This window comes from Mesoplodon mirus (assembly GCF_964341445.2).
Source record: "Mesoplodon mirus genome assembly, chromosome: 18".
NCBI classification, from domain to species: Eukaryota; Metazoa; Chordata; class Mammalia; order Artiodactyla; family Ziphiidae; genus Mesoplodon; species Mesoplodon mirus.
In genome coordinates, this window is record NC_138994.1 from 12,061,664 (window position 1) to 12,083,761 (window position 22,098).

Consider the following 22,098-nt stretch of genomic DNA (forward strand, 5'->3'; position numbering starts at 1 on the left):
GGTGGTTTGTCTCCTGTAGATGTTGTAACGAATTCCCACAAACTTACTGTGGCTTAAAAACAACACAAGTTTATCATCGCCTGGTTCTCAAGTGTCGGCGGGGCTGGTTCCCTCTGGAGGCCCTTCCTCTACCTCCATGGCCGGCACCGACTGTCAAGTCCCCACACTGCGTCTCTCTGGTTCTCTCTCTTCTGCCTTGTCTTCCTTACAAGGGTTCTTTTAAGGACCCCTGTGATGACACTAGGCCCACCAGAATAATCTCCCCATCTCATTAGCAATCCTAGTTCCATCTGTGGCTTTAACTCCCCTTTGCCATGTAAGGTAACATATTCACAGGCTCCAGGGATTCGGATGAGGACATCTTTGGGAGCCATTAGTCTGCCGTCCACAGTGGGTGAAGATGACAGACAGGATATGGACCACATACGTGGAAACATGGCCCAGACGTCAGGGAGTTGAATGCCAATTGTTCCTCCAACACTTGAGTTGTTTTCTCAGTGCTGACAGGAGGCAGAAAGCAAGGAGAAAGGTCACTTGGTGCACCATCCCTGTCCCTGTCCCCCCACCCCTCCACCCCAGGGCCTTTGCACAGCCTGTTTTCTCCTCCCACATACCAGCTCCTGACTTCCTCAAGGGCTGGCTCAAACCCCACCTCGAACACCATGGTTAAAACTGCAGTTCAGCCACCCCCACCTGCCCACACTCTGCACCCCAGACCCGTCTCTGCCTTTCTTTTCCCTCTGGACTAGTCGCCACCTCAGTGTGATTCAGCATCCGTGGGTTTACATACTGACAGTCGTCCAGCTCCCCCCAGGGCAGGGTCCTGGTGCTGGAGCTGGAGGGAAAGCCCTGCAGGTACATCTGACTCAAGTTCCCTTTCTTGCACAGCAAAGAGGCGGCTCACAGAGACGGGGCATGTGTCAGGCCAGCCAGTCTGGCCTGGGACATCCACCAGGGCCCTCGCCTGGGGCCAGCTGGCCACCAGAGGCTGGCACAGGGACACCTACATGCAGCAGTCTTGAGGTTCCCCTGGGTCCCAGCGGGTCACACGAGCGGGTGCTGGTCATGGCCAGCCCCTGGTGGCACATGGCCCCTACACCTGTGGTCCATCCTACCCCAGCTCCTCTGGACAGGTACCGTGGTGCTGGAAATGAGGTCTGGGGCATGATGAGCAGCCCCCAGCTGGAGGCGGCAGGGTCAGCCTGACCCCCCAGGCAGTCGGGACCGGGGAGAGGTGAGTGGCCCCCTTGTATGGGGGTGCAGGGGCCTGAGCCCTCAGGGAGCCCAGACGAGCAGGAGGAGAGGGCCAGGGCCGGGGTCCCACGTATGTCTCTGGGATGGCACGGGATAGAGAGGAGAAGAAAGCACCCTCAGCACAGGGCAATCGTCAGGAAGCACAAGAGCTGCCCACAGATGCCATGACAGCCGAATGGCTCAGAAAGCGTTTCCTGATCTTGATGTCATTGGACGGGCCTGAACGAGCATGTCCAATGCTGCAGAGGCCAAGAGAATAAGGACACCCCTTAGGGCTTGCCAGGAGGAGGTGTTTCTGGGCGGTTCCAGGGCCTTGGCCAACCTGTGCAGGTTGCTCAGGATGGGAGGGAGTGGGCACAGAAGGTGCGGGTGTGGGGCACAGCTTAGCAGAAAGAAGGTGGGATCCGGGCACACTGGCCAGGACTCAGGGCTCCTACACGCCTCCCCTTCGACCTCTGGATGGAGCCACAGAGGAGGGCCGGCAGCTCCATCCGCACAGTGGCCGGGGCTGCCCGGAGCCAAGACAGAGGCACTGGGCCGAGACCACACGGCAGAGCTGCCAGTCGGCCAGAAGAACCCTCCGGAGACCCTCTGAGTGTCTGGCGTGGCCCCTCAGGGCTCCACGGTGTGTCAGAGAGTGGGCGGGGGCATTCAGGGGCCTCAGACCCCAAAGGGGGCTCTAGGCAGCAGGAAGGCACGGGTCGGACGGAGGTAGAGGTTCTGTGCCCCCTCAGAAATGGTGACCTTTCCAGCTGTTCCCCAACACCCAGTGGCCCTGGGCTGCTGCCGGTGCTCTGCTCGGCCAAGGAGAGGGAGCTCTGCGTGCCGGCACCAGGCTCCCACCTGCAGGGCCAGACTCTCAGCACCAGACCCCACCCTCTCCCCACCGTGTCCGACAAGCCCTGCTCTTCCTCCAGACTCTCACCCAGAGACCTCCACCCCCAGGCGCTTCCTACAAAGCTTCAGCCTCACATGGAGGGAACGCTGCTGTCCACCGGACATCAGCACATGGGGTCAAGGTCCCGGATCCTCCTGGGGCAAATCCCCACGTCCCTGTACCGACATGAGGAGGAACACCAGCCCCGAAACCGGACAATCTGGTTCTGCAGCACCCGCGTGCCCAACCAGCCCAGAAAACCCAAAGCACAAACCCAGGAGCAGGGCAGCTCCTCCCCCACCATGGGCCTGGCCCGTCTGTCGCTGTCACAGGCATCCTTTTGGCATAAAGCATCACAATCATTAGCCACAGTAGGACCTGTGCCTGTCACCAACCCTGTTGCTTCAGGTCATCACCCTGCTTCTTGTTGTGCAGGTACTGAGCACCTGCTTCCTGTTGTGACCTGCAGGAGCCCACAGACCTGAGCCAGCGCACACCTGAGGCAGGGCATGCCAGAGTTGGTGCACACCTGAGCTGGTACATGCCTGAGCCAGGGCACATTTATGTCAGCTCACACCTGAGCCAGGGCACACCTGAGCCAGCATACAGCCCCTCCCCATGGTGTGCCTGAGTTTTCGGCGCAGTTGGCTCCGTGTTCACTGACTGGTGTCAGCCTCTCCCAGGTCTGTTCATCTCAGCAGCTGCTTGGGAGGAATCGCAGGCTCAGGTCTGATTACATGACACCTCAGCGACGCCTGTACTGGGATGAACAGTGTCTCCCAAAATTCCTATCTATCCAGGACCCGTGAATGCGAACTTATTTGGAAACGGGGTCCTTGCAGGTGTGATTAAGATGAGGTCTTACTAGATCACGGTGGGCCTCGATCCAGTGATTGGTGGATGTGAGAGAGAGGAGGGAAATGTGGACGTGAGAGAGAGGAGGGAAATGTGGACAGAGACACTCAGAGGGAAGAAGGCCAAAGGATGGCAGAGACTGTGATGTGTCCACAGGCCGAGGACCAAGGACTGTTGGCAACACCAGAACCTGGAAGAGACAAGGAAGGGTCTCCACCTGGAGCTTTTGGAAGGGGCGTGGCCCTTGATTTTGGACTTCTGGTCTCCAGAACCATGAGAGAATAAGTGTCTGTTGTTTAAGCTCCTGGGTTGTGGTCATTTGTTTCGGCAGCTGCAGGACACTGACTCATCCTTGAGGATATGGGGCCCAGATCAGGCCCTGGGTATCTAGACACTTGCCCTGGGCTCAGGCCTCTGGGGGAAGCTGAGGTCGAAGGGCAAGATCTGGGTTAACAGGAAGGAGGAGGGCAGATGCTGAAGGGGATGGGGGTGGTCCACCAGGAACGCGGGGGGTACATCTGGTAGAGGCCGAGCGTGGGGGCAACAGCCTCACTTATAGTTGGGCCCAGTGTGAAAGGTCCCTAACGCCAGGGCCGTGGGGCTCCCTCAGAGAAGCCCTGACGTGGGCCCCTAGGTCAGTGCCACACACCACTGACCAGGGCCGAAGACAGGCGCGCCATTGATCCGTCAGAGGCTGGTCTTTATTCCCTGGAATGGAAACAGCCTGCAGCCCCAAAATGACCATGGCCGGCAAAGTTCATTCTTTAAAAAGCAAAAACAAAATGAAAACACCATAGGTATTTGGCTCCATAAATTTCCATCATAAGAAAAACTTTGAATGGTACCCAAGCCTGGTGTCGGGTATCGGCTGTGGGCCACGGCCCCCACACTTCACCCAACACACCAGCCGAATGCAGTGACTGCAGATGCTCAGAAAACAGTACGAAACGGCACACGAAGGCATTTTACGACACAGGAGTTTGCTTCCTATGAACATTTCTTTTTTAAAAAAAATATAATAACTTAGTTGGCATGTTACAGCATCTCCAGTCAATCCGTCAGGGAGTCCTTGGCCAGAACCAGCATGTACCTCCCCAGCAGGAGCGCCAGGCACCCACCCCAGTGTGCGTATCCATCGCTGTGGCAGCGGTCACCCAGCAGTCACTCTGTGCCTATCTCGCAGGGGTTCAGCCCCCTCTCCTCAGCGTCCCTGTACATCCTTTGGAAATCCTTGAAGCGCGGGGCGCAGCCAAGCCAGGCCTCCCCAAAGTGCATGTGGCCGGTGAAGAGAAACTCGCCTTGCCCAGGCCGGACGCCACACTCCAGCAGCGTGGAGACGCGCCCCCGCCAGCCACCACCCTCGCCCTCTGGGGCCGGCCGGAAGACCCTGCTCTTCTGCCGGTAGAGCCGGCTCACGTGCAGGTGGATGGCTGACTCCTGCTGCGCTGGCTCATGGGTGACATCCTGGATGGAGCCTCGGACGACTGCAGAGGAAGGAGACGGGGCGGGGGGGGGGGTCAGTGGTCAGCAGGGTGCTCACCAAGCAGACAGCACGCACCAACCTCCCACCCCCAGCAGCAGAACCGGGAGCTGACCCTGAACTCTGCCTTCCAGAAATTTTCATTAAAAACCACAATCCACACACAAGATGTTGCCTAGGGGTCTTCCCCGTCACTCACACCGTCGTGGGCAGAGATGCTTTTCTACCAAGGGCCGGCCACAGAAGTGGAGAAAAACAGAAGATATGAATCACGTTGTGCACCAAGTTTTCAAGTTAAAACAAGAAAAGTCACTGCAGTTAATACGCAAGATCTGCCACGGTTCCATATCAAGATCAGACAGAAACGGTGAGGCTTACATGGGAGGAAGGTGATGGGAAGGAGAAGGGCGGAGAAGGGCACAAGTTCCAGGACACCGCCCGGCCCCAGATCCCCTCTGTGCAGGGCCAGCGAGAAGAAAGGGTTGTACTTCTACCACCCAACGGCCCTGGGAGCCTGGGGGGCTCAGAGCCAGGTCCCGCTGGGCCGGCTCCATCGAACTCACCCTGAATGCTGCCACCCTTAACTTGAGAGCGTTTGTGCCAACATCACAAGCAGGCGGCTGAGTCCCTGATCCCGACCCTGGCCCTACCAGGGCCTCCAACGCCTGCTGTGGTGCCTGCAGGGGGCCTGGAGGCAGGCAGGGCACTGAGGAGAGGCTAGAGCCAGGACTTAGACTCATGCGCCAAGTAGGAAAATGCTCAGTATTACCTCGAATAGGAATTCCCACCTTAAATAGGAATTCCCAGCTCTCTCCCCGCCCTGCACACAGGTCCCTTCTCGGGCTGGGGTCACTCTAAAGAGCGGAAAGGAAGGCATTTTCCTGTGACTGCAATCAGTGATGGAAGGGGGGCCAAGCCCAGGGTCTTCAGCAGAGTCTCCTCCCCCCAGAGGGTTTAGTTCCCCCACGTGGCGGGAACCGCCAGCACACTCACCAAAGTCACTGGTACAGACAGCCAAGAGCACCTCAGTGTGGCTGCAAGGGCGGCACGGGGCTGTGGGGAGAGAATAGGGTCAGGCGGGGCCAGTGCATGAACATGGGACCCTCCCACCCACAGCATGTAGACCACATGACATCTTGTAAGTCCTCTGACGTCGGGAGCAACTGTCCAGGCCCCACACCTCTGAAACCAGGGTGCCAAGAGCAGGCGGGGCCTCGACCTCGGCTGCACAGATGGGGAGACATCTCCAGGGGCCCCAGTCTCACCTGGGCCACCTGCAATGGCGTGAAAAGGGAGGGAGAGTGCGGTTTTGCGTTCGATCACACTTAGCTCATTACTGTCGTCGTGCTGGGCAAACAACCCCTGGGCTCATGTGTAAATGGCTCTTCGGCGCCAAAACCAACCCGAGCTGATCTGAGGCCACGTCCCTGACACCAGCCTGGCCGAGAGCTCACTCAGCCTCTGTGGCCAGGCCCCAAAATGCCAGGGCCTCCCACTCACATTGCCTGCCCCCACGGTCCCATCTGCCACCAGGATTCCACAGGGGTCAAGGCACTGCCCAGAAGGACCAGGTGACCCTGCTAAAGGCACTGGTGGGCATGAGGGACACGTCCACCTGCTTCAGCTGTGGGGGTCCTCGTCTAACCGACAGGACCAGGTGGTCACCTCCAAACACCTCCAGACACCTTTCACAGCAAGAACAGTTCACAGGATCCCCTCTGAGACTCCCCAGACCCGGGCGGGGGCTGATTACTCCAGACAAACCAGTCCTTCTTGGTGGACCTCTGCCCCCCAGTACAGCTCTCACCCCACCTTTCACCTACTGCCTCAGACTGGCGTAAGGCCTCCAGAAAGGCTCGGGGGAGACAGAAACCTCGAGGCTCTGGGGACTCCCCAGGACCATGGCACTCCTAACTCAGCGGTGGATTTGGGGAGACACAAGTTTATTATTTGGCTCTGATGTTGCACGTTTCCTCACCTATTTCTAGTTTCTAGGGTTGGGCCCAGATTCCCTAACAACAGAAATGTTAGGCGTGAACTCTCACTAGGACAAGTTGCCCTCTGCCTTTTCATGTTCTGAAGGCCCTGCAAAGTCCCCAGAATTGGCACCCACTGGGCCTGGATGAAGCTACAACTGTCAGCATGCCTGGCCAGCTGCCCTCGAAGCCCCTGAACCGGGCTGAGTTGTCACCTGCCCAGGGGCTGCAGTGACTCGGGGGCCCTTGAGGAGACAGGGAGATGCACAGGGAACAGGAGGGGCCTCCGGGACCTGGAATATGTATGGGGGCAACAGAGACCCTGGAGTCTCTGGTATCCTGGGACCCCTTGGGGATGGACATGAGCATCCAGAGCACCAGCCCTGAGCATCCAGAGCATCAACCCTCCCGTCCTGCCCCCAGGCGGGGCTAGATGTGCATGTCCCAGTCTAGTCCAGGGAGTGCATGACTCATGGGCGCTTCTGTTAAGTTATCAGGAAAAAGGAGAAGCCGCAGAACAAGAAGAGCCTGTCGGATGCCTCTGAAGCATCTGAGAGCACCGAGCACCTCCCTCCCCAGCTCCAAATCCGGAGACTTCGGCCCACCTGTGGCTTTTTGTCACGAGTGTGGACCCCCAGCCTCAAGGCCTTTCTTAAAAGAGGGTGGCCCACTGGGGGTCCCCCACCTCTAACCCGCTGGGGGCCTGCTGCCCACGCTGGGCCTGACAGAGACCCCAGAGTGAGGAAAAGGGGGAGCATGGCCTTGCAGACATCGGGGAGGCTCACATCCCACAAGAGGCGGCGTTTTATTCCAGCCTGTGTGCCGAGGGGCCTGCGGCAGTGGGGAGACTTCCCATCCTGGCGGCTCCCCCAGTGCCCACCGGGTCAGAGGCCCCTGCCTGGGGCCTCGGAACCAGGCCATGCAAACTCCAAGCGTGGGTGAACGGGAGGCAAGGTCCGCACAAGCTCTTTAGAAGCTGAGACGGGCCCAGGCCACAAACCATGGTCAAAACCCAGGCCTGGGTGCGTATGATCACCAAGCCCTGAAGCCTCGAGCTCTCTGTGGGTTGTAGGCCCCGGGACCTCAGCTGACCGCTGGGGAGAAAGGTGGCGTGAGCTCGTCCCGGGCTCCCTGTCCTGACTCGCGCCCAGTCCCACACAGGATGTATGAGGAACCCGGTGGGCCTGGGGGCATGTGGTCAGCAGCCTGCCGACCCTCCCGCCCAAAGCTCCAGCGAGCCGGTGCCATTGACAGCTGAGCTAACAAAGCCCCCCCCGCAAGACTCTCTTATGACTCTGAGCTTTATGAAGTGTAGGCACCTTTGTGGAGAATCCAGGCTGTGGACGCCAAGAGAAGCAATCTGGAAACAATTATTAATTGGAGTTAGGCTCGTGGAGGCTGAGTGGAATGCGCTGGTTTCTGACACATCGAATCTTGTTTCCTTGTGGGGAAGATGGGGAGGGGGCAGCCCAGGGGCCGGGTGGAATTCTGGCCTGTGGTTCTTGGAAAGGGGAGGGCTGGGATGTGGACATCGGGAAGTTTTCTCTGGAATATGCATAAAATGAACTGAATGAAGTAGGAAAAAACAGGGTCAGGGAGGCCAGCCGGGGGCTGCAGCAGGGATGCAGGTGAGAGTGGCAGGTACAGGTGGGGAGGGCGGCACCCCTCTGTCAGGCCCTGGGTAGCCCCATGCCCAGGAGAAGTTTGTAGGTGGTGGGATGTTGGTCTGGCGGGTGAGACTGCCCAGGTAAGGATGACTGGGGTGGACACGATGTGTGAGACACCCTCTGGGGTCTTCAGTGCAGCCACGACAGTGATGAACGAAGCATTTTAACAGGGAGGGGAGGAAAAGGAGCAACGTTGCCAGAATGTGAGCGGTATTCGCTGAGCAGAGAGCCTCCTCTGATCCATGACAACCCTGAACTCATCCCAACTCCAGGCCACAGGCTGACATCACCCCAGAGGACCCTGTGGGACCTGGCCGGGGCTGGTTGCCACCTGTGAAACCCCATCTCCCACGTGCGGGCACAGGGAACGCTTAGCCTCACCAGCTATCTCGCCTGCACCCACTCCCCTCCCTCCCTCTTCCTGGTGAGGAAGCCAGAGGAGTCACACCTTCCACCCCCAGAGTCCAGAGCTGGGTAAGATGAAAAGTAATTTTACAATGATTACAGGGGCTGGAAAAGCACTGGTGCAGGAATCTAAACGAATCTTAGGGAAAAAATTAATTAAGTTCTCTCCTTTACTGTTTCCAGGAAATAACGAAGTTTCTTTTCACTTCTGAACGTTGCTATTTATGCTCCACGGCCCATCAAGGCCGCCCCTAAACTCTAAGGTGCCCAAGTGGGATCCCAGCAGGGGTCTGCACCTCCCAGGCCCCCCCAAAGGGATCATTCGCCCCTGGCTCCTCAACAGAGCGGTTTCAAAGGGGATGGCGAGATGAAGCACATCAGAAACTGTGGGACCCAGGCCACCCCACCCGGCACCCACGAGCAGCGATGGGAGTCACTTTCTGGGTCTTCACGGCCGGCACAGGGGCAAGTCCTCTTGCCCCAACTCCCCTCCGGCTGGGGGTCTAAAACACCACTGTCCCCCCCGCCACCTCACCTGCACACCGGGGGCCTGCTCTGGGTGGGCATCACACAGAGCCCAAACCCCAGAGTGTGGATGTGGCCAAGCCTGTGAGCCCCTGCTTCTCAGCCCCTAAGTAGTAAAAGAACATGCTGGAATCCAGGGCCCCTTTGAGCTGCCCCAGGAGAAGCACAGAGACGGGGTCTGCATCTGTCCCCTGGAACCAGACCGAGTAACACCCCCACCCTCCCTCTTTGGCCACCCTAATGCATCCCCCAGCCCACTGGGCAATAGGGGTCCTGGTGGTGCCTGTTTCCCCAAGTGTGCTGGGACCCTGGGGAGGATGGTTCAGACAGCCTGGCCAGGTCCACAGTGAGGCTTCAGCACACAGTCCAGGTGTGGCCTGGAGCTTCTTCCATTAGTGAGTTGCATCTGGCCACTTGCCTGCTTTTTGTATCCTGCCAGATTCTTCCAGCACCAGAGGAAGGAGTGCCGTGTTACTCAGGTGCCTGGCGAGGCCCTCGGAGGAGGGGGGAGGGCAGGGGAGCAGGTCCTCCCCTTCCTGCCACGTGGCAGCCAAATCCCGAGTCCCCGGGGGGCTGAAGTCCCACTGCCACCCGCCTGCCCCCCTGTATCTGCCTGCCTCTCCGTCCTGGCCTCTTCTTGGCTCTTGGTGAGTCCCAGTCCATACAGGGAGGCCAATTATGCAACACGATGGACACGAGGCTGACATGCTCACCATAAACGCTCCCTGGGGAACCACCCAGAGCTGCGGCAGGTGAGCAAGGCTCACGCACACCTCTCCTTCGGGATCCCAGCCCACGGTGCCTCTTTAATTTCATATCAGCACAAACTGGAACTCGTGATTCATCAGTGAGGGAGAAGGCTCATTCACCTCCCCAGCAGGTCAGGTCACGGGCATGTGCTCACCTCCACGGCACACACACTGGGGCTTTGGCTTCACTGGTGTCTCCCCGCTGCAGCCAGGGCCAGACAGGAGAGCGCTGCCATCTGAGAGCCCGCCTGGTCCAGGGGAGGTCACTGATGCCAGATGGCCGGCACCAGCATTCCACATTACGTACCCATTCCTTTGGCATTAAAAGCTTAGGGGCCCATCCCTGGGGAGAAGGGATGCACCGGCCTCCCTGATCCCTGCTGCCCTTGTCTCCTTCAGGACAGAGAAGTGCTGGGTCTGCAGCTCCCACACCCCAGGAGCCTTTTGCATCCCCATCTCAAGTTCTGACAGTCACTGTATCTGTGCTGCCCCAGGCCAGCACCCCAGCCACTGGGCAGATGGACAATCACACCCCACCATCCCCAGGGTCTCCGGGATCCCTGTGGGCCCCAGATTTAAAGAGGCACCCCAGGGCCAGGCAGGCGTATGTCTGGGGGATCAAGGGCACCCCAGCAGCCCAACGTCCAGCCACAGCCACGTGTCCTGTATGGCACCCCGGCCAGACGACCCACCCCATCACACGGGGCCTTCTCCCTGCGACCCCACGGGCCTCTCCCAAACCCACTCACTGCCCTAGCCTGGAAACGTAGACCTGGGATCTGGGGGAGCACAGACCCTGCCCCCAGGGAGGGGGAAAGAAACAAAGTCTCAGGTCCCTAGGGCTGAGCCACAGGCTCTGAGTCACCCCAGGCTGTGACTCCACTGTGGATTTTCCACCAGAGACTCTGGTCTGTGCCAACGGGAGCACTCAGGTGGCAGCACGAAAAGCACCTTATGCCGTGGCCTCCAAGAATCTGGTGGGAGCCTCATAGCAAAGTGGAACAAAGCTCCAGCGGGACACAGCATGTGACCAGCAGCCGAATGGCCTCAACCCATCAACATTTTAATCAGTAAAAGCAATGTTAGCAAGTTCCTAATATCTACCCCATCAGCCAACTATCACCATGGCCAGACACATCGAATTTGGTGACCGGGTTTTTCCAGATTTTGTTTTTACTGCGAGTTTATCTCTAGCGTCCCCCCACCACCCCCACCAACGAGCCGGGTGATCACTCGCTGGTGATCAAGATAAAGGCTGTTGTGGTTAAAGTTTTATTCAAGTCCTGGGGTTTATAGCAGCTTTCAGCATTCCTGATGGGGTCCTACCCAGGCAGGCACAGGGGCAGGGGGGAGGGGTCTTACCTGGGCAGTCAGGCCCTGGCGGGGAGGGGTCCTACCTGGACAGTCAGACCCTGGTGGGGAGGGGTCCTACCTGGGCAGTCATACATTGAAGCTCTATTAACAGACCAGTTTAGTTTGAGAGAGATTTAAGGTTTTGAAAACTCATCTGAGCCAAGAACACAGAACAATAAAATGTAGATTCCCACTCAGGAGAAAGTCTGCTTTTCAAATCCTAGTAGGTCTGGTTTTTTCCAATGGAAGATTTTATTCACTAAAATGTGGAAATTATATTATTTTGGGGGCTGGCCTAGCCCTCAAACAAGGTGTTTCCACCTCAGCACTGCTGACACTTGGGGATAAGTCACTCTTCGTGTTGGGGTGTCCTGTGCTGATGCCTGAGGCCAGGTCATTCTCTGTGGTGGGGCTGCCCTATGCACTATGGAGTGTGAGCAGCATCCCTACCTCGCCTCCAACACTTGATGCCATAGCGCCCCCCACTGACCATCATCCTGGCCGGTCACCGCAGGAACAGCCTTCCTGGAACCTGCCCCCACGATTACCCAAACTCACACCTTCCCCTTGGGAGGCATCTTCCTACCAACTAGTTTGGGAATTGAAGCAGATGGTGTACCTGAGCCCCACCGACCCCCGCCCCATGCGCTCGGACCCCACGAGGTCATCTGTGCCTTGGAGCAAGGGTTGCACCTGGCCTGGCTGTCCCTATCTATAAGACAGGACCCTGAGTTTTCCCTGTGTGAGAGCTCTTGGGGCCACACACTTCTCTCTGCCCACAGAACTTTCCAGAAACCAACACTGCCTTCCACACAGGGCCCTGCAAAGTTGCCTGCTGGCCTCAAAAAAAAAAGGAAGGAAAATCTAAAGCCAACTCACCAGCCCTTGGCCACCCAGAGACTCCCTCCGGGACCTCACCTGAGGTTCCCAGATCATCACAGCCACTCAGCTGCCCTGCATGGCACGGTGCTGGTGCCCTCACCGACACCCACAGATAAAATGGCCTGTGAACCTGGGAATGGCTCACGATTCAGGACATCCCAGCTCTGCATGGCTCTGGAACGTAAATCAGACTCAACTTCCACCCAAAACTCAGTGTTTCAGGGACTGCAGCCGACGCCAAAAGCACTCGGCCAACTGGTGTGTCAGAAGAAATTCTGGGGCAGTTTGGATGGTAACAGCACCCATTTCAAATCACAGTCAAAACTGGTCCAGGGGAGAAGAGCATATTACGGGCCAGGACCGTATCACAGCTCCGCTCTGACCCGTGGCCATCGTCCCAAGTCCAAACGGCCCACAGCACTAACGGGGCACCTGCTCCCGGGAGGGCCCCTCGGCCGCCCTCAGGCAGACCTGCCAGGCCTGAAGCACGGACTCGAGCAGCATGTTCAGGGGCTGTGCTGAGGTGGGGGTGGGAGATGACCGGGGGGTCTGGGAGATGAGAGAGGACCCCTGAGGCCACCACCCAACCCTGGGCACCACACTCACCTGACAGGGTGTGCAGGTCTGGCCCCGCATGCCGGCTGGTCAGCTCGTACTGGAAGCCCGTGGTCCTCCTGCTGATGTCCTGCTGGGGCGTCGCCTCCACGAACAGGCCGCCCTGCTCGAAGCTGAAGCACGGGGCCTGGCCGGGCCCAAGGTCCCCGTCCCTCACCAGCAGTTTCAGTTCTCCAGTCTTTTCCAAATAAATATTGGCCCCCGACGAGCCCCTGAGGGGCTTGATGCACAGAGTCAGGTGCCGGGAGGGCGAGAATGTGTTAGGCCGCAAGTTCACGATGAGCGCACCGGTCGGGTACATCCACTCGACGGTGCCCGCGGAGCAGCGCAGATACACCTGCTCTACCTCCTTCCTGTGGGCCTCGTGCGTCAGTCCGCTGTGGAGGGGGAGATGCGTCAGCCGGGAGACGCCTGCTCGGGCGTCCGAGCACCCCTCACCCACAGGCAGGCTGGCACCGTCTCCACCCTGCGGCTCAGGGCCCATCTCCAGGGAGGGGTGGCCACATGGCCTCCCCCGCCCAGTTCTTTCCAGCGCACCGGCTCCGAGCACTCTGGTAAGTGTGGGAGTTTCTGGCTCCCAGACCCTCTCACCACCTGGACACTCTGTTGGCCTTTGAGCCCGTGTCCTTGGGAAACCCCTGAACAGGGGCAGTGATGGGTGCCGTGGAGGTGAGAACTAAGGAAAAGACGGCTCTTCCAAAAAATAAACAGGGAAACACTAGTGGGACTTTGGCACCCACCCAAGTTCCAGATAACCAAATGAGGGCCAGGAAATGTTGGTAGATTCCCACTGAGTGTGAAGACCAAGGAGCAGATTCAAGTTACAGGAGGCACGCTGGAATGCAATGCACATATAATAAATAATGCACTCCAGGGAGCAGCTTTTAAACGAACTGGGAATGTTAGCAATTTGGGGGGGGGGCGTGTAGGTTGTTGGTGAGTTTTGTCTTCAGGATCCCCGTTAGACACGGTGTTCATATTTTCCTTAAGGCGATGATTTGACTGCTTTTTCATTCATTTGAAAACCTGAAGATCCTGCGTTGCCAATCGTATTTTTTTCAAAACAAACACAAACATCATCAAAGCAAGACACAAAAGTAAAGTAAAGGTCCTCCACAGGGAGACACGGAAGGAATTGTGGAAAAGCAAAGGGAGGGGGACACAAAAGGTCCGCAGATAACCTGTCTTCCCGATGGGGACTGTTGGGGAGCCCAGTGGGTTTCACTCCTAATAAATAGCAAACAGGAAAAAATGAAGTGTGCTATGCTCTTGAGGAGGCAGGTCTTGAGTAAGTCATAACATTATGTTTTCGAGAAATTGAAACCATCAAAAACGTTCAAGTTTCCCCTACTCAAAACTGTAATGTAAATGTCAGCTTGTGGTAACGGTTACGTCATAAACACCAAGCAGCCCGGGAACTCAACGGTGACTTCAACTAAGTGTTTTATTACATGAAATTTGGTTCTGATCAGATCTCAGACAGGTTCACCCACATTCTTAGGATTTTTATGTGAAATAAACAATACTATATTCAGAGCCCTGGCCTGAGTGAGTTACCAGAAACCTTTTCTGCAGAGGAGAAAACACATAACATATGGTTTGCATTTACTGTTGGTGACTCATGCTCCAGGCCCCGAAAAGCCTCACTTTTCATACAACGGCCAGCTGCAGGCTAGGGATGCACAGTCACCCTGCAGACCACATCAGAAGGAGGTGTCAAGGAGGTGGACTCCCTCCTCACTCCACTCCCCACCCCCAAGGCCCTGGGTCGTGAGCAGCTTGGCCTCAGACGCCTAGCAGGGCTGCACACGCAGAACAGACTTACAAATTACAGTCACATAAAACTCACACAAGCTCATCTGACACATAGGAGGGGATGGGCATAATTATAGTGCTGGGTGACAAAATTAGACTAAATGGTGTGTGGTTGCCACAGATGACTATAATCAGCTCTGCTCTTATGCAGCCAAACAAACTTTATCACAGTGTCCCTCCTCTCCTGGCTCCAGCCTTGAGGGGCAGCTGGACACTTGCGCCATGCCCAGGCACCAATCCTCAACTCTCTCTCCCACAAACACCACCCCTTCCAAGGCTTCGCTTCCCTCTTGGTGGGAGGAGGGGGACCTAGGGGTTGAGGGAGTGGAGAACTCACACCAGAGGCTGTGGGTGCCTCTCACGACGTTGCCTTAACCCCAACAGTGGAGGGTGAAATGGGGAGGTCCACCCTCCACCCGCGTCTTGGCAGGAGCAGAGGGGGCCCTCGTGGGGGCAGATGGCCAGCCCATGCTGCCCAGGGGGAGGCGGACCCGAGGCTGGGGGCTGCCATCCACCAGCCTGCGTACATGACCACGTGCATCCATTTACTCACAAGTCACTCGCCTAAAAGAGGACTAGGAACAAAACGACAGTGGACACATGAGAAATAAAGCGCCCATCACTTCACCCTCTAACAGGTCCAGCCCGTCCCCGGAGCCTGCCCGGGCCCTGCTCGGCCTCTTCTCTCTCATTCTGCTAAAACGTCAGGACCAACAAGACTCTCACTAAGCACCCAACACAGGAGTGTCCATACTCTCATCAGAGCAAGAGCTCCATTCAGACAGACATCTGCTCAGCAAAAGTGCTGGAGATGCAAAAACACACCACAGCAGTAATGGTCACTGATGATGGTATGTTACACTTTTCACATGACATGCAAGTGACATCCTAACTAAGAAAAATGAAATAACTGCTTTCTGATGTTATGACAAAGCTACAGGATGCAGAAAAAATCTGTGGTTCTATTCAACCTTAGGAAACTGAGAAGACTGATTTGATCTTGGATTATTTAAACTGAATTAATGCATTAAAAAAGAGTCGGCAAGTGTCACCCCCCCCCCAGGAGGAGACACCTGTGAAGCCCCTTTATGGGAAAGATGGCATATTCCAAGTCGCTATGGGGACTGTCTGACAGGGTCAGTGTGGTGGCAGCAGAGCCCACACCACTCACAACCACAGCCTGGCTCAAACCCTGAGTCACCAGAAGGAAGTGATGGTCTCTTTTTGACTAAAGTCAGGAAGAGCTTCTGATCAAGGGCGAAACCAACAGGCTCTCCTGCCTGGAGTTACTTTTCATTTCCCCACCTTGCAGGAGAGATAGCCCAGGTGTGACATAACCGGCAATGCCCAGCCCATCGCAGTAGGAAAGTTCACGGTCCACCTTTATGACCAGGGCCTAATAAAGCTAGGGCACGTCCTGCCCCTGCACAGGGAGAGGGATATCAAAACCTTCTACTTAATTGCTTGGCAACACCCAGAAACACATTAGGCCTGTCAAATGTGAGTGGCCAGTGTCATAAAAAACAACTCCCTTCCTATCAGGGGATCAGAATCCACCCGGTACATCAGGGCTTGCACCACCCTGTGCTGTCTTTAGAACAGCTCATAAAAAGTCGTAAATGCTATAGAGTCAGCAGGCAAACCAGCACACCAGAGTAAGAATCTGTCAGCTGATTTGTGAAAAAAAAAATGATAACTGGGGGCAGCAATTACAATGCAAGGGGGGCTTATGCTCCAGGAATGTGACCTGGCCCTGTCTCTGCTCCAGATCCCGCCCACAGCTCCTACAGCCACTGCAGCCGCCCTTGGCCGGGTTCTGCCTTTGGGTTGAGTGGAGGACACTGGAGGGTGTCCAAGTCCAGGGGTACATTAGCAATGATGGAGGGAGAGGGGCCGCAGGTAAGTGGCCCTTCTTCTCCAGGTAGATAAGAAGATGCACAGGAACAGGAAGGTGAAGGGATTCCTCTACCCACTGCAAACACCTGCGTGGTCCAGGAGCAGGTTGGCCCCCTGACCAGTCCTCGCTCACAGCTCCCTCTGGGCTCCAGGGGAGGCATCCTCTTCCAGGCACATGGTCCTCCAAGAATGTGAAAAGGATGTCAGCTCCTCCTCTAGAAACTCAAGCTCACAGGGTGGGACTGGGTTTCTGTTTTTGATCTGCTGAAGCAGGACACCCCAAGGCCTCAGTTTGGGGATGCACTGATTCATCCAGCAGAGGCTGCAAAGCAGGGAGTTTAATTACCAGCGAGGGGGAGAGGGCAGCCCCAGAAGAGTGTGTCAGAGTCAGAGGCTCCCCGCCAGCTCTGTGCTGGCGCCAGCATTCTCCAGGCCAACCCTCCCCCAGAGCTCCGATCTGCCACTCAGGGCTCCAGTCTCAGCTCTACCACCACTGCTGTGGTGTGAGCTGGGAGAACTTCTGCAGCAGGGAGGGCGGGCAACACCAGCCCAAGCTCAGGAGCCCAGGACCTTCACTCTAGGAGGCTGGGAAGTGGAGAGAAGGGAGCAGGGTAATTGCCAGTTTCCACAGAGAACTGGGTCTGTACGTATCCAAGAGGACCAGCAAATGCCCTGCTGACGCAGAACCCAGCACAGTGGCACAACCCTTACCTTCTCGGAAAAAAAACTGTCTTCACTCAAAATAACCCCGTGACACCCCACAGCATGAGGTGTCTGCCAGCGGGAGTCTTCCCATCAGAAGTCAGGGACTTAGGGGCCCTGCACGGTGGGACACAGGGACACACCCAGATCTAAGGGCAGCCCCGGCCCATAGCGTTTTCAGAGAAGGAGACGCCAGTATCTCCCTCTGCGAACTCCTGAATCCGCAACTGCCGAAGCCCAAGCAGTCTTCTCCGACAGCGAGGTGCCTGGCTCGGGGCCGGCGCCCTGGCGGACGGAGGTTCTCTGCGCCCTCACCCCCACCCCCGCCCACGCTTGTGACTTGCCTGTCACACTGCAGTTTTTAAAAAAAGTCCTCGGCTGCCTGCCTTGGCAGAGGGCGTGAAGGGGGGTCGCAGAGCCCAGCGCGCGCTGCCAAGGGCGGCCTGACCTTCACGGGCCGTGGCGGGGGGCTCCGCCAGGCCCCGAACTCGCCCCGCGCAAGGTGCCCGCCCGCGGGTCTCCGCTCGCACCGACGTGGTCGGTGCGCGGTTAGCACCAGGGCCCCCGCTCCGACCACCGGAGCCGCCGCTCCCTCCTGCGGACCCGTCCGTCCCTTCCCGCTCGGCCCTGAGCGCAGGCCCAGCTCCTCCCGGCCCGGGGCGCGCAACTCCTCGCCGAGGGCAGAGCCCGGGAAGGGCCAGAAGGCCGACCCCCGCCTGCCCACAGTGAGGAGTCGCGGGGTCCGGGCTGCGGCTCTCGGGGAACCAAGTGGGGAGCGGCGCGGTCCGGCGCGGGGCGAGCGGGCTGCTGGAGTCGACTGACACCACCGCGCTGCAGGCGCGCCTCCCCCTGGGCGTCCGCCGGGCCAGGGGACCGGGACGCCGCGGGCTCTTTTGTTCTAAAACTGGGGGCGGGGGAGGGAGGGGACGGCACTCAGCCTGGTGAGCGGGCCCCCGAGCCCCCGCGCGCTCGGCCCGCGGGGAGGGGAGTGGACCCAAGGGCTGGGGTCGCGCCGCGCGAACTCACCTCCCCTTCCAGCTGCACAAGTCGCTCGAGTACTGCGCGCCCGCGCCGCCCAGCAACACGGCCAGCAGCAGCAGCAGCGGTGGCGGCCCAGGGCCCGGGGCGGGGGGCCTCGGCCACAGCTGCCCCGTGCGCCCCCCGGCCGCCCGCGCCGCGTCCCGCATGCTCTGGCTCCGGCTCGGCCGCCGGCCCCGCGTCCGCGCCCACCGAGCAGACCCTCGACCCGGCGCTGCCAAGCGGCCGGGCTTTGAGTCCAGGCGGTCAGGTCGCGCGCCCCTCGCGCCCCCAGGGCGGCTGCCCGCCCATCCCCGCCGGAGCCGGGGCCGCCCGAGCCCCTGGAGCCGCTGGAGCCGGGCGCGGACCTCCGCGCCCGCCGCCGCCGCCTAAGCCTCTGAAGTCTGCAAGTCCGCGGTCCTGGTCGCTGCTCAGCTGGGGGGCGGTGCCCGCCCGGCCGCTCCGCCCCCGCGCGCCGGAACTCCGCCCAGTGCGCCTGTGCCCCGCGCCCAGGGAGCCCGGCAGGACGCGGTGGATACCGGAGTCAGCGGCGTGGCGGGGACACTAAGCGCTGGGGGGGCGTGTGACCCGAGGGTGGGACAGGCTAGGACGCCGCGGAGAGGAGAGGGCCGCTTGAGGGACTTGGAGAAGGGTCCGGGAGAGAAGAGCCAGGCTGGAAAGTGAAGTTTCGAGCGGGAGGGGGACGGGCAGCAACGCGTCCCCAGCCTGTACGATGCGGGGGCGGGGTAGAAACCCGAGACCCCAAGTACGTGCAGACCCAAGCCGGGCGCCTGGCCAGCAGGTCCGTCCAGCAGTGGTGGTGCTGTGGCCCCATCGTGCAGACTGAGTCTGCAATGGCCTCTGGGCTGTAGCAGGGGCACCTGGCCATGCCACTGCTGTGTGACCAGCCTGAGGCCCTCAGAGATGTTCCTGGCACCCACCCTCCACAGGATTTGAGTGTGCTTTGCGGAAGTTCAGACTCTGCCCCGTTCTGCGGCCCATGGGGGAGGGGAGGACCAACTGTGGCTGGTGATGTGGCTGACTCACTGTTGAGTGTGCGGTGGACCCTGGAACACCCATTCCACAGAAAGGCTCTGAATTTGCCTGTCGAGGCCACCGCTCCTGTGTATCACTGCTATGCTCCCTGCTGGTCCCCACCGTCCCTGCTCCAGAGTTAGTCTGGTACCCGATTCACCAGCTTTGCTCTTGATTCTTCGTGGTGGGGACCCAATTGTGCATTGTAGGATTTTAGCAGCATTTTGGCAGTGGCCGTCCCCCCAGCCCCAGGCTTGGCAACCTGAACTGTCCCCAGATACTGCCAAATGCCCCCTGGGTGCCGTATTTCCCTCTGAGGTCCCTGTTCTAGTGGGACCCAGCTTGGTGAGTGCAGCGTGATGAGAGCGGCTGCCTTCACCAGGTGGCCACTGGGGCCCCCAGGTACCTGACATCCAGTGGGGGAGACAGGGGAGCATAGGCAGCCCAGAGCACACTGGCCTCTGGAAGGATGATAAGGGTCTGCCAGGCAGAGGGAGGGAGCCGTGGCACTCCAGGCAGCCACCCCTGGGATCACAAAAGCAGGTTTTTCTGCTTCCTCAGACTCTGGTGTTGGTCTGAGTGAGCTCCAGAGCCTGAAACAACATCAAATGGTGGAGAAATCTGACCTTGTTTTAGCATTTCTTTTCCAGGCAAGATATATTTCAGGAGGAATTTCGAGTGACCTGCAGGGGAGGGGAGTGACTTCCTGTGCCTATTATTTTCATGTTGCACCCTTTCATCTGGTTAGAGGTTTGGAAGTCTAATTTGGTTGTAGGGATGGAATCATCACCCTCTAGAGAAGCCAGAGTCTGCAGGTCCAAAACAGATGGGGCTGAGAGACAGCTGCCCTCAGGAGTGCTGGGGCAACAGTGGGGGCATTGTTCCACCTTGAAGAGGGTAACAACTGAAGAATCTGTTAGGGCAGCCCTGGAACTGAGCAGGTCAACCCACCCAGCCAAAGCCCGGAGCAAAGACCCTGCCTGGTCAAAAACAGTGATGTCATCCCAAGACCCAAAGTCAGCTTCGAGGCTGGAGGACTACACACGTGCATTCTGGGCTTGGGGGCCTGCTGCACCCCCTCACCACACCCCTGTTGCTGCAGGTACCAGGGTGCAGAACTGCTCTGAGAAGTGAGCCAAGTGAAACTGCCACCCAGGCCGCTGGGGAGAGGGGTCTACTCATTGGAATCTGGAAGCTGCAACCACCTCTGTGCCCGCCGAGCCTGTGTGCACAGCAGCACTTCTCACCCAGGGCACTGCAGGTGATAAAGAAATGCTTTATAAGCAGCCTGGCCGGGCGCATCCACCCCAGAAGGGCCCTGTGGCTGGTCAGGGTCCAGGTCTTCACACAGAGGAAGAGGCGGGGCAGCTTTAGGGCCCTTTCACATTACAAATGCGGAGTCAGTGCTACCAGCCTGAGTGACCTGCTCAGGGTTTTAGAATCCTCTAGGGACCGCTGGACCAAAGGGGAGAGCCGTCTCTGGGGCGACACGGAGCTCGTTCCCATCCCAGGCTCAGCGCTGTGACCTAGAAGGCTGCCAAACCACCTCTGCCCAGGTCCATTTCCCTAAAACAGGCTCAGCACGATGGTGCATGCAGGACTGACAGAGCAATGACACAGGAGCAAACGCTGCAGTCTTCACTTAATAATATGTCGGTATTGGCTCATTGATTATAGCACCTGCGCACACTCATTGGCAATGCCAGTAAGAGAGGAATCTGGGGCAGGGGAGGGACTACATAGGAACCCTCTCTACTACCTGCTCAGTTTTCTGTAAACCTAAAAAATTAAGACTATTAATTAAAAAACTAAAGTTCTGGCAGTCTTCTTGGAAGAATCTGATAGGATCTTGGGAGCATCAGACCTAAGTCTCTGTGACAGGCCCTCACTTCTGGAGACACAGGTGCCTCTGGATTCCTGGAGGGTCCCTGAAGCAGGAATTTCCAGATTTCCCTCCTCCTGACAAGCACCAGCCTCAGGGTGCGGCCGCAGGAGCAGCAGAACTGGTTCCTCATATCGGCACTCAGCTCTGGGCCTCCTGGCACCTCTTCGCCCAGCAAGGTGGGGCTGATGAGCCCTCCTGGCCACGCAAAGCCACTTCCTGGTGCTCATGGTGTCAGCTCTTGTGGGGGGGGCATATGATGTTTGGGTCTGAGGCAGCAAGATGAGGTGGGTCATGTGTGTCTGAGGCCACCCAGTGACCACCTGCCCTGCTTCACGCCCTAGGGCCTGGCAGGACAGAGAAACCCTGCAGGATCCCAGGCAGTCAGAGAACCTTAGGGTGTGTTAGTCCATGGATGGCTGGGGGGGCACTTCCCAGTGAGCCTTTCTGCCAGTTAAACCCAGGAAGGGGCCACAGCAGTGCCCCCACCCATAGTGGTAAAGGAGACGGGCGTCATGGTGTCCGAGAGAAGCTAGGCACCTCCCAGCATTCACAGTCCCCCCAACACCAGAATGCCCGCTGGAAAGCAGAGTGCAGGACCAGACCCACTGGGGTCAGACGGCAAAGCTGCCTGTCCCCACACCTGGGTGACAGCCCCACCGTCCTGCCCGAGTACCTTCCACAGCCCCAGGAAGCCAGAGGAATGGGGCACAGGCGGCAGAGGGACAGGGCTCAGCGATGACAGAGGCCACACAGCACAACTCAGCGTACCCTTGAGGAGCACACTCTGGGCCTCGCCTCTGCTGCGTATGGCGGGGCAGTGATGCAGGCGCTTCCCACAGAGCTGCCTGCCCCACCCCATAGGTCCATGCAGAGCACGTAGCGAGGGAGTCCATGGCCCAAACTCAGGTCAGTATCAACCTTCACTTGTGATCTGTTCATTCACTCAAGAAATGTTTCCCTGATGCCTCCTGGGCACGTCTCTGGGGGGAGTTCCAGGGGTGCAGCCCCTGACTGGGGCCAGCCTGAGAGGCAGCAGTGGTGGCCTTCAGTGAGACCATGACCCATGGTTACAGCCGGACAACTGCAGCTCCCAAGCGTGCAGCAGGTGAC

General features: G+C 58.4%; 1 protein-coding gene across 1 annotated transcript; it reads right to left on the reverse strand.

The window, feature by feature from the left end:
- Window positions 1-3,965: 3,965 nt before the first annotated feature.
- Window positions 3,966-18,452, reverse strand: METRNL (meteorin like, glial cell differentiation regulator). The gene is made up of 4 exons (XM_082604700.1): window positions 18,078-18,452; window positions 12,630-13,015; window positions 5,460-5,519; window positions 3,966-4,470 (listed from the first exon to the last, which is right to left on the reverse strand). The coding sequence occupies exons 1-4, from the start codon at window positions 18,236-18,238 to the stop codon at window positions 4,148-4,150; spliced, it is 930 nt and encodes a 309-aa protein (XP_082460826.1). The 5' UTR covers window positions 18,239-18,452; the 3' UTR covers window positions 3,966-4,147.
- Window positions 18,453-22,098: the final 3,646 nt, after the last annotated feature.

What these genes read in the sequence shown, in the direction of transcription:
- METRNL (XM_082604700.1), bottom strand. Translation starts at nt 18,238, where the DNA reads ATGCGGGACGCGGCGCGGGCGGCCGGGGGGCGCACGGGGCAGCTGTGG. An exon ending in TTGTGCAGCTGGAAGGGGAG is followed by an intron (nt 13,016 to 18,077) that starts GTGAGTTCGCGC and finishes CCCCCTCCACAG; the next exon opens with CGGACTGACGCACGAGGCCC. An exon ending in AGACCTGCACACCCTGTCAG is followed by an intron (nt 5,520 to 12,629) that starts GTGAGTGTGGTG and finishes CTCTCCCCACAG; the next exon opens with CCCCGTGCCGCCCTTGCAGC.